At 41.5% G+C, this 11,358-nt stretch overlaps 2 protein-coding genes across 4 annotated transcripts in view; one reads left to right on the top strand and one right to left on the bottom strand.

The window, feature by feature from the left end:
* The first annotated feature begins 1,368 nt into the window (after positions 1-1,368).
* LOC109467836 (membrane-associated progesterone receptor component 1-like) lies at positions 1,369-6,530 on the top strand. Its single transcript, XM_019765922.1, has 3 exons — positions 1,369-1,692; positions 3,872-4,027; positions 4,482-6,530. The coding sequence occupies exons 1-3, from the start codon at positions 1,374-1,376 to the stop codon at positions 4,595-4,597; spliced, it is 591 nt and encodes a 196-aa protein (XP_019621481.1). The 5' UTR covers positions 1,369-1,373; the 3' UTR covers positions 4,598-6,530.
* A 230-nt stretch (positions 6,531-6,760) lies between these two features.
* The window catches only part of LOC109467818 (A-kinase anchor protein 17A-like), a 5,241-nt gene continuing 643 nt past the window's right edge, over positions 6,761-11,358 (bottom strand). Inside the window, exons 1-6 of one of the 3 annotated variants that reach the window (XM_019765893.1) lie at positions 10,825-11,034; positions 10,068-10,336; positions 9,178-9,715; positions 8,647-8,795; positions 8,074-8,314; positions 6,761-7,717 (exon numbers count right to left, since the gene is read on the bottom strand). In XM_019765893.1, the coding sequence (XP_019621452.1) occupies positions 7,427-7,717; positions 8,074-8,314; positions 8,647-8,795; positions 9,178-9,715; positions 10,068-10,300 (1,452 nt within the window). In that variant the 5' untranslated portion in view covers positions 10,301-10,336; positions 10,825-11,034 and the 3' untranslated portion in view covers positions 6,761-7,426. Of the gene's footprint in view, positions 7,718-8,073; positions 8,315-8,646; positions 8,796-9,177; positions 9,716-10,067; positions 10,337-10,821; positions 11,035-11,358 lie in introns of those variants that run through there. The other 2 variants (XM_019765890.1, XM_019765892.1) reach the window with 2 other exon arrangements.

Below are 11,358 nucleotides of genomic sequence, written 5' to 3' on the forward strand. Positions count from 1 at the left end.
CATTTGATAAATTTTGTGCTGTGCATCTTCACCCCCCACCCTTACCATTGTGGCCACCTACATATATCTTGAGAATGTGTTAAAAAATTCTATTGTACATGTAAATAATAATGTTCATGTAATGCTATAGGTCTTTGAACGTGTAGAGCAAGTAGTCAACTTATTCCACCTGAGATGGTGTTGATGTCATGAAGAACTATCTCGAAGTGACTAGCAGAAATACTATTGTAGGCATGTAAACAAAAGCACCAAATAGTATATGTGATTGCTTCTAAATTAGGAGCTTATTTTTGTGCACAAAGGCAATAAATAATCAGCACTGAAATGTTCAGGTCTGCGTGTCATTTTTTACTTCGTAAATTTGGGACATCACCATAACATGATTAGGGGCATTGCCATAAAATTTGCGGGAATGGTCAACATAGAAGAAAAATCTGTGATAACTGTTCTGATCCTAAACTTCATAGTTATACTAGTAATAGTAGTATGTATTGCCAGCTAATTATACCCATCCAGCTTTGAAAAGATGCAAGACACATTGCAAGGCCACAAACTTGGTCAGATATGTTAAAGTGTGGAAATGCAGAGGCAATGATCAACAAGGGAGGGAAGGAATGTAAATGTCAATACAAGTCAATGTCCTTGAGTCACCAGCATTTACATTGTTCAGTTCAGTTTAAAAAGGAGACAGACTATCAGAAAGAGCATGCATATTTTTTATTTTGTTCCTTGTTAGCCTCTACCAGGCTTCAGAAGTGGCTGGAAAGAGTAAATATATATGCCAGGTGAATTGGTTAGAGCAGCAAACTGTACTCCTAATGTTGCATGTGGCTCCCCTGGCATGTTATCTATTTGGCCAGTTTCTATAGCTGGCGTACCATTCATATTTTGGCTCCCCAACGCTTGAAAAAATCAAGTGAGTGTTGTGGAGCCAAAATCCGGATGGTACCCAGGCTACAGTTTCTACTCTCTCCAGCTGCCATTCCTTGTGACACCTATGACTTTTGCAACCTTTGCTGTTGTTGCATGCATATTTTACTTTGTCTTCCTGTATGTGAAGAAATCAATGTAACCTTGAGCCTGTACCCTCAAGGTGAACACCTGCTTCTCCAACTAATGACATGTTACAAGTCAATAAAAACCACAAGAAACACCTGTCAGACATTTTTATAGTGCGGGCATGCAGATGCAATGTACTTCACACTATTTTTGCACATAAATGAAATCCAAACAGCTTGTATCAAAACGAAATGTTGTAAAAACACAACCTCTTTGTTGTGGGAAATAATGACAACTTTGAACTTTCGAACTTTACAAAGCAGGACGGGTAACTGAGGTGAGTGCGCATGCGCTCAACCTTATTTCAGCAGAAAATGGCGGACGGAGTCGAGTCCGGAGCGGCGGCGCCCGAGTCTGGAGAGGCCGGCCTTCTGGCCGAGCTCCTCTCCCCGATCAACCTTTTCCTCATATTCCTGTGCCTCTTCCTGCTCTACAAGATCATAGGCGGGCGCCGCCAGGCCTCGGTGCCGAGCAAGCCGCGGCTGCCGCCGATGAAGAAGCGGGACTTCTCCCCGCAGGAGTTACAGAAGTTCGACGGCCGGGGCGAGCCGGAGACCGAGGAGGGCCGCATCCTGATCGCCGTGAACGGCAAGGTCTTCGATGTCAGCCGGGGGAGGGCCTTCTACGGACCGGGTACGTATGGGAAACATCCGTTCACGCCCACTTACACCTACACGTAGTGACCTTGTACAGCTTTGGTAGTGGCAGGCGTCCTACACCAAGCGTGCCCCCAAACAGATCGGACGCTCTGTTTACTTTGTGTTCTGTGAAGTGAGCCCAGTTTGCGTGCAAAACCTGTTCCTTTGTCTGGCACGTTCAACAACGTCATGTCATGAAGTACATTAACGTCTGTAATACTAGTATGATCAGTATCCAAAGTTATACATATCCTTAACTGTGCTGACGTTGTTTGATAACATTTGAGATCATGTCAACAAAATAATTCCGTATACCGTATGTTCTTTCGACATCTAACGTTCACTGTAGTTTTACATGTACATAAAAATGTTTTGGAAAATTCTGTCAGCTGTCACGAAAATTTATTTCACACTGTTGAACGTTAGCTTTACCTAAGCTCTACTTATGCCAATTGTACCAAATGCATGTTGATACATCATACTGGGGATCCAACAATGCAAAAGGAATTCCTACCATGATAAGCTTCAAGGCCTTGAGGCAAACAAAATTGTTAGCATGCGAATTATATCACCTCAGACAGCCTGCAATGAATATGTATGCTATGATGTAACTGTAGACGCTTTCTCAGTCTCCAGGTATCTACTGAGTAATATTATCTTATGACCTGATCAAGATATCCCATAAGGTAGATGTAAACAGATAGTTCCTGTGACAACTGAAGTTAGATGTTTGTTATGGCATCACTCATTTGCACACAGCTAGCCAGATCTCAGGAGGATAAATACACAACAAGAAAGTAGGTCAACTTCGGAGTGCCCAGGGACATGTAATCCCCAACCATTTGTCAGTCTGCATGTCTGTCTGACTTCTCTGGCAGTTTCTCATACCAATACTGGACAGGCAGATTATACTTATAGGTTTCACAGCAATGATGATAAGCAGCCCTTGGTAATTTCTGTGTATCATTGTTCTGTCATACATAGTAGTAGCCTAATTGGGCACTCTAACTTAAAATGTCCTTGGTCAAAGTTGACTACATGAATCGAAATATAGAAATAGAAGATTACATCATCTTCTTGTGTTGCTACTCATTAGCATATTTCTGATATGTAAAGACATCAGACATACCCAATGCATTTTTTTAAATCTTAAACAATTACTGAGTTTTCAGTTTTAATCCTCTACCAATTCATTGCGACATATATAGGTTAGGAGTCCAGATCCTGATCTACCGGTCATTGACCTTTGCTTCTCTTATGTAAAGAGAAAGGCAACTTGTCAGAGCGCTATTGGATGTTGAAAATCAGCAGACCAACTTGCAACGCTGTGTTAATATGTATGAAAACATGCACTGTGAACATTTTGATTGACTATCTATAATTGTTTGTGCATGTCTTGCAAAATTTGTAAGGTGAAGGTTGAAAATGGTCTGCTATTTTTTTAACAAAATAACAGAAAATTTGTAAAGTCTATCCTTGTTAGCTATAAGTATAATATTACTTAGTTATATATAAGTGTGAACATCCTAAATAAAAAAATTAAACTATGTAAAAACATGTTGAAGTTTCTTGCCTGTGGACATAAACCATAAATGTTGCCTAAAGCTTGCATCAGACACAAAGTTGAAGCCATTTATGTTGACCTTGTCCTGATTACCGGTATTTCACCTTAGCTGCAGACCTGCAGTGTGTTTCAAACCCAACTAAATGTGAAATAAACAGGCCAAGGTCAACTTAAATGGACTGCCAGACCTTACATGTATTTCTTACTATTCTCTGCCAAACAGTATGTTCCCTTTCTGGCTAGTTGTTTACAGATTGTTGTGAAGGTTTTTGGTGCTTGCCAAGAAATTTGAGAACTGACCTAGAAACCAGACATTGGCCTCTAGTCTTCCATGTGTGTGAAGGACACTCTAATAACAAACAGCCAAACTTGCAGTGCCAGCTGGTAACCTCTTCAATGTGATCAGCTGATGTGCTGCTACCATTTTGGTCTACTCTAACCTATAAATCATGAAATTTTAGCTTAGTGTCCAATATATTTTAGTTTTATTTAATTATGCAGTGACCTCTCCACTCCCTTCCCATCAAGTTATCTGTCTATTTGGCCAACTTTTAGCTTCCCGAATCCTGGTAGAGGCTAGAATAACTCTGGTCTTCTGACACTATTCCAGAGGGTCCATATGGAATCTTTGCTGGTCGGGACGCATCTCGTGGCCTGGGGACGTTCTCGGTGGACAAGGAGGCGATCCGTGATGAGTACGACGACCTGTCTGACCTGAACGCCATGCAGTGGGAGAGCATCCGCGAGTGGGAGCAACAGTTCCAAGGTGGGACATGGTAGACTTACTGTCTTCTACAAATACAGCAGTGTGTATTAGTATTAGTCTAAATCAACTCTATTTTTTATTATTCAAAATACAAGTGTAGCAGCAACCATGTGACACTGCACTAAAGTTGAGCAGCTTATTTTGCGAATCTTGGTATTGGTAGATTTACAGTACTATTTTCTACAAGCACTTCCTATTTCCTAATAGTCCAATGATGGCTAAGAATTTGAAAATAAACTCAAATTAACTTGGATTCTTAATTGACTCTTTGTCATGTCATCATATCATTTTGTCTATCCCTTAGTCTACTAAAAGTAGCCATCTCTCTCAGTTTTCTGTTCCTTTAATATTTCTATTGACTCAATTAGCTATCAAATCTGTCATGCAATAAGTGTTCCACTAGGTACAGGCAGGCACTTATCATATATATTATTCCAACACTTCCTCTCTGCAGAGAAGTATGACTACGTGGGCAGGCTGCTGAAGCCGGGGGAGGAGCCACACGACTACACAGACGAGGAGGACGTCAAGGAAGCAGAGCAGAGCAAAGAGAGAACAAAGGACGACTAGTTCAGCTCTCCTGGAACATCCGGCCATGGGATCATCCAGACTGTCTCCCCTTCTACAACCTGTATCAGTTGTTGTACTATTACAATAATGTAATTCTTAATTTCATGAGATAGGATGGACGGTGCCACCCCCCCCCCCAAAAAAAAATTCTGGAATAGTTACTTTAAACACCTCTTGGGTGTGTTATGTTACAGTACCAACTTGATACTGGTGTGCTCACTGGTGAATATGAATGCCCAAGGGTTTTGAGTACAGGATAACTTTTTAATTATCACTTTTTCATCATGATAGAAAGAGTACACATATGTGCATGATATACAAGATACTGGCATTGCAAATGTTTTGTATCTTGATAAATGTAAATTTAGATCAGTTCAGTCAATTCAAGTCATGTATTCTGAAGCAAGTAGAAAATTGATGGTTTCATCATCTTGTGCAGGGGGAAGAGCCTATATTTTGGGTATCCTAAAAATTAGCTGAATGTAAATGATATAAATTCAGCACTAGCAAGGTGCTTTGTAATCATATCATTCCTTCATGAAGCTTTCAGAAATGAATTAGCAGTGCTGTATTTGTGTTTTCAACATACATGCTGATTGCTCAATTGTATAGAGAGAATAGTCTGGCTGTTCCCATAGCAAGCTGTTTGTGGGTTGAGTTGAGAGCTGGTCACTGGTGCTGTATATAGTGTACTAATTCAATCTAGGATGGGCAGAACAGGGGGGTAGTAATGCTCATCAGGCTTGTGAGGGAAATGTATAGATTTCCTACATAGATGTTAACCCTTTTGAAACATGTACAAGAATAAGTTTTGAAGGTTTGTCACTTCAAAATACAAACAAAGTTTCGAGTTAAGATGGAAGTGCCAAGTATTAGGAACCTGATGTTGTCGGAATTGTGTTACATATATGTGTGGGGGACAAAATCTTAACAAGCCAGCTCTGGACAGTATTACATATACTCTCCAATATTGTGGAAGAGTTTGGCAGTTACATGTCCCGACCAGATTCATTTGACATTCTAATTGTAACCACCAGGAAGAAAGCTCAGAAAAAATTTACACTTTGTCAGAAGAGCAACTTGCAAAATCCCAAACTGGTAGAATTCTCCCAAGTTTAAGACTAACATGTCTCGTCTGGAAACACTTAAGGTGTTGGATGCTGTGTTGTTTTCTCACTTTAGAAGAGACCAACATGTGACTTGAAATTACTCTTGTGCCCCTATGTCTTGACTACAGAGAAACAGAGAAATGTCTGTCAGAAAAACATATGTTTACAATTTCAAATACCCAGTGATAGCCATGTCTAACCTGTTATTTTCTTGTGTAATATATAAGCAATCTAACAATTTGGGAAAATATCACTTCCATGTACAATGTACATGGAATATTTAGGCAGGCTTGGTGCACTTATGGTACAAAGATATAGATGTATAGAGGGCGCTGTTGAATTTGGCTTGTGCAGTAGTGAAGCATATTGTTGCCAATGATCACCATGCCTTTTCATAAAGCTCCAGACTTATCAAGCAAGTGCTCCCGATACAGTAGGTAAATGTTACCATCTCATTCCCAAGAGTTGTGACAGACTTGAATATCCTGTACAGAATGTTTGACAATGTGTTTGAAGTATGCGTCGGTTGTTGAGAAAATGTCAAACCAAGTTTTAGAAGTTACAGAAGCACAGTAGGAATTTCCGATTTTTGTGTCACACCATGATGTAGCCTTCTCATAGCAACTGCAAGAAGGAATTGATATTTTACTGTATAATTATTATCCAATAATTACTGAATACTACAATATATTCCTGACCATTGTAAGGAGCTGTGTACATCTACCGTGAATGTTCCAATGATGGCTTAGTCCATATTGTTCAGAGGGTTGTAATTGAATGTATTCCTGTAAGAAGAATAAATTGTTTTGCTTGGTAAACCGCTGTGTGGTCTAATCTTGTTTGTTCAACAGGCTCTCTGCTCATTTGAACTCAATTGTATCATTCAGTTCAATGTTACAGTAGCTTTCCAAATGAAAGTAAAATCCAGGCCGATGGTTCTTGGTGAGCTTTCTACTTAATTTGCCATGGAGACAGGTGATGAGACTAAACAGTGAAGTCCTGTTTACTTGTGGAGTTTGTGAATCAAGCTAGACAAAAGTATGGCACTCAAATGCAAAAAGCTGTATGAGATTTATTGAGTGGAACGTTTGTCATTTCAATTACATGATAGTGTATAATGTCTTCATGATAGAACAACGTATTTGTTAAGTAGTTTGTAATGTAGAAAAAGTCTAACGCAAACTAAACATGACTACTCAAACTATGTGAACATTTCTTAATATTTCAGCTGCCTAATAGCCATATGCGGTTGACAAGCGTCGTACATATACATGTACATGCAGGTTTTCTTTGGACATAAAGGTACCTACACTAACTATGACTACACAAATCCTACTACATCAACAATGCAACAAAAATTTTCACAAAAAAAATGTATTTTGTTGTACAGCTTTTTACAATTCACTGACTAAAAATATGCCCACAAAATCATTATTGAATAGAATTGTCTGGGGAAAATAAAAACAAGACTGGCTTTCTTAATACCCGGGTGCATGTCAATCCTAGTTTTGCCTAGATGGTGTTTCAGGCAGATTGCTACCAACATGTAGACAGAACGCAGAGTATCCTAAGAGGTAGGATGTTTTGCAGACAGCTGGCATGGCCTCTACCAGGCTTTAGAAGTAGCTGGCAACTTCCCTGGCATCTATTTGGCCAATTCCTCTTTCCTGACACTTCTAAAGCCTGGAAGAGGCTAGCAGACAGCACCTGTGCCAGGTTGTTAAGTGTGCGGCATGACGACTGCCGACTTTAATTTCTGTCCAGATATCTTCTGTCTCAACTCTTCTCTGTGCTGTTCTTCCTCTTTGTATTTCCTCTTCTTCAGCCCTTTCACCAGTTTTTCTCTCAACTCTTCCTCCTTCTTTTGCAGTTCTTTCTGCTTTCGTTCCTCTTCTTTCTTCCTTTTCAGTTCTTCCTCTTCCTTTTTCCTCCTCTCGATGGCGAGCTGCCTGAGACGTTCCTGTTCAAGCTCCTGTTCCAGTCTCTCAACCTCCTGCTGCTGTTTCACCACCTGTGGATCAAGCATACACTGTAATTGGTTAATTTACCACCCTTTTTGCTTTTTTTTTGCTTTTTAAAACAAATAACATTCTGGATGAGGAAACTTGTCTTTTATTGACATTTACTACCATTTCTGCACATTTTCTTACTTACTTGGTATCACCAATAGATACCTATTACTAGCCTATGACACAAAACAAGCAACAATTGCCTTACTTTTGCCTCACAGGTATCAGTATGCTATGGGATAGGACTGATTCAACTTACTACATTAAAAAAATGACCTGAAAATTGACTTTGAAGATCCAGTTTTACTGCCCTAAAATCACTTCAAATGCCCTTAAAACTGACAGCTGAAGTAAGTACCTTTGCTCTCTTGAAGAGTTCAGTCAGCAGTCTGATTGACTCCAGTTTCCTCTGTGCGATGAGGATCCTCCTCTCCTCCAGGGCAATCTTCTCCTGGAGCTGCCGCTGCTCCTCCTGACGTTTCTTCTCCAGCTTCTTCTCCCGCCGTTTCTCCTCTCGGTACTTCATGCGCTCCTCTCGTCTTCTCAGCTTTTCTTCTCTTTTTCTTTCTCTCTCCTTCTCCTCTTCTTCCTTTTTCTTCCTAAATTGGATTAGATAAAAATGATAGACAAACTAGAAAGGTAAAATTTGCATGTTGTGTACCTTTACCTTACCAACAAACCCTCCAAATCTGTCCTGCTACATAAAGTAATTCAATGCCAGAGGAGTCTGCTACAGCCCCATTTACCATGGTGACAGATGTCTGGTTCAGGTCATTGACCTTATTTGTTTGGAACAGAAGAAGAAACAGAGCAAAAACAATATGAAGGTAAACATAATCAAAACATAGTCTATGTGACTTGCTCAAACCTATTCTGAGCCTTGTAGTTTTTTAGAATTGACACTTCAAAAAGCTCCAAAAAGACAATTCACCTTTCCTCCTCCTTCTTGCGTTCCTCCTCCTCCCTCTCCTTGCGTTTCTGCTCCTCCCGCTGGTGTTCCAGCTCCTGAAGTTTCGCCCGCTCCAGTCGGCGCTTCCGGATGGCCTTGTCGCTCAGGTGACCGGTTTTGTCAAAATCCACCTGTGGGGAAAAGTATATGTATGATAGTCAGTGGGGTCACTAAAGGTCACAGGGCATCTGAAAAGGGTAAGGTTCCTAGAACTGTCTAAGAGTGAAACTCACTGCCACCATATACAGTTGGGACATCATCACTAGATAGCTTTGATCAGTTGCAACACCAGCAATTAGATGCACAAAGGTTAGGTGCAACAGGTTGTTTGGTGTAATATAGCCAGCTGCCACAGTGACGCATACCTGGGAAGCTAGTTTGTTATGTCAAAGGACGGTTATACTAGCTATACAGATACAGATAGACTGGCATGGTAGCCTGGCAAGGTAAACCGCTCTATCTTTTCCAGAAACCCCAAAAAGGTAAAATACTACATGTATCTGTGTCACCTGCCTTGATGTTAGCTGTAGCGGCCTTGTTGTCGTCACCTTTGTACATGAGTTTCATCCCCTTCAGGTGCTCCATACAGTTCACAAAGCCGATGTACTCCTTAAACTGTACATACGCCTCGAACGTCAGGCTAGTCCCTAACGAGGAGAAGGAAGAAAAGGTGTTGAAGTTCCCAGTCCTGTTCTCCTGTCTGTACGGGTCTAACATCGGGATGTCCACACGACGGACTTCCCCGAACGTCCCATAAACTTTCTTCAGGACGTGTTCACTGGCTTTGTCGCTGTCCTTGGACGCCGTGAACCACTTGCAGGGCAGACCCTCGAAGTGCACGGTGTCGGGTCTCTCTCCCGGAACTGTCTCGTTCAGGAACTTTGCATCCCGGAAGTGGGAGTCCCACTCGTGGCGCGTGGGGAAGACCACCTTGGCCTCCGCTGCCCGGACCTTCAGCATCTCGGTAAAGCCGCTGAGCTTGATGGTTTTACTGTCCAGCCTGGCCACCATGGTCTTCAGCAGGGACTTGGCCTCCACTTCTCCTTCAAACCTGGGGAAAGACACGGGATCGTCACGATCTTTTCGCACACAGATATTTTTCATTTGTACATGTTAGGTTAAAGAGCTGGGGGGATGTGTAATAATGAGTTCACAATTAAGACTGTGCATGTGCTATGCGATGCATTGCGACACTTTCTACTTTGACATGCATAAAGTAAAGCATGGTCAGAAACGTGTTTCAGGGGCATGGTGGAGCCACACTGGTGGAGGCTACTACACTGGCATGGTAGCCTGTTACAATATCGTTCGCCTCCATATTTCATATTCTATCACTTTTGGATGCAGATCTTGATGAAAACATGTGGTGTTTGTTTGTGAAATTCCCCTTGTATATATCTCACCTGATGAACTCCAGCGTGCTCTTGACGACCTTGAGCAGGGAGAAGGTATCAGGTTTGACCATGGCCTTGATGCGTTCCATCACCTCCCAGTTGGAGATGGACTTGCCGGGGGTCTTGAGCTGCGGCAGCGACACGCTCACGTTCAGACGAGCGATGGGCTTCAGCCACAGGCCCTGCTGGGGGTACAGTTCCACCGCCTCCGTGGTGTCCGAACACGGCGTAGAGGCAGCCATGTTGTCACGATGTCACAACTTAGAGTAGACTGTCCTACAGTACAAGGCAATATTTAGTATAAAAGTTTAGAGTTATTATATTTTCCTGCGAATAGAACAGGTCAATGACCTGGACCAGACGTCTGTCACCATGGTAACTGCTGCTGTAGCAGACACCCTGTGGTATTGGATTACATTATGTAGCAAAGTTGCAGGACAGAGTTTGATTTGAACCAAATTATATTACTGTACATGTAGCACTTTTCCAAAGTTACATTTTATCTCAGGATCTATTATAAGTAAACAATTACTGCAATAATATAATGATTTGCAAATTACATGTATCTGCAAATATTATATAAATTACACCAAAGTGACACTGCAAATATATCTTTTTTAGTCTTTACCATCAAATCAACATTAAGGTGGTTATTTTAGTTTGTTTTTGGAGTTGATGAGGCAAGGTTTTTAAACCTCCTTGGTTGAGGTTTGAAAAAATTTCATATAGGGCATATAGCCTTTTCCTAGAGAATGATCCTTACCTTTCTCAGTGTCCTGAATAGCGTGGACGATTCCCTATAATAAATTTAACGTTTTCCGGTGATCATATCTGGAGGAATAGGGGAAAATCCTACGTGGAATCAGTCAGAAACGCGTTCAGGTCTGCTCCATTGATGAGTAGGCGGCCATGTTGGTAAATACCTCATCTCGAACCCAGGACACCGTGCCGCAGCGCTCCGGGTACGAGAAACGGTCAAAGGTTACCTCCGGCAAAATGGCAGACACCGACGGAAAAATCGCCGAGTTTACGGCAAAAGTTGAAAAACAGGTGGGTTATAGTTGATATACACCACAACGGCTTGCTGTAAAGCTAGAAAACATTCACAGGCGTGCAAACAACAGTTAAAGTTCAAGGTTGGCAATGAAATATTGTTGTAGAAGCCTCCACAGATTGGAGAAAGGGGAGGGGCAACTGCTTGAGTGTATGTTGCAACACGTGTAAGGTTTTTGAAATACCTGGGACTGATGTTATAGCACAACTGTAGACTTCCTTTCACTTTCTACATAACCAGTCACAA

The sequence above is a fragment of the Branchiostoma belcheri genome, unplaced genomic scaffold (assembly GCF_001625305.1).
Source record: "Branchiostoma belcheri isolate BF01 breed outbred unplaced genomic scaffold, Haploidv18h27 scaffold19, whole genome shotgun sequence".
NCBI lineage: Eukaryota > Metazoa > Chordata > Leptocardii > Amphioxiformes > Branchiostomatidae > Branchiostoma > Branchiostoma belcheri.

Coding starts and splice junctions, on each gene's coding strand:
- LOC109467836 (XM_019765922.1), top strand. CDS start 1,374: ATGGCGGACGGAGTCGAGTCCGGAGCGGCGGCGCCCGAGTCTGGAGAG. Junction 1,693..3,871: donor GAGGGCCTTCTACGGACCGG/GTACGTATGGGA, acceptor ACACTATTCCAG/AGGGTCCATATGGAATCTTT. Junction 4,028..4,481: donor GTGGGAGCAACAGTTCCAAG/GTGGGACATGGT, acceptor TCCTCTCTGCAG/AGAAGTATGACTACGTGGGC.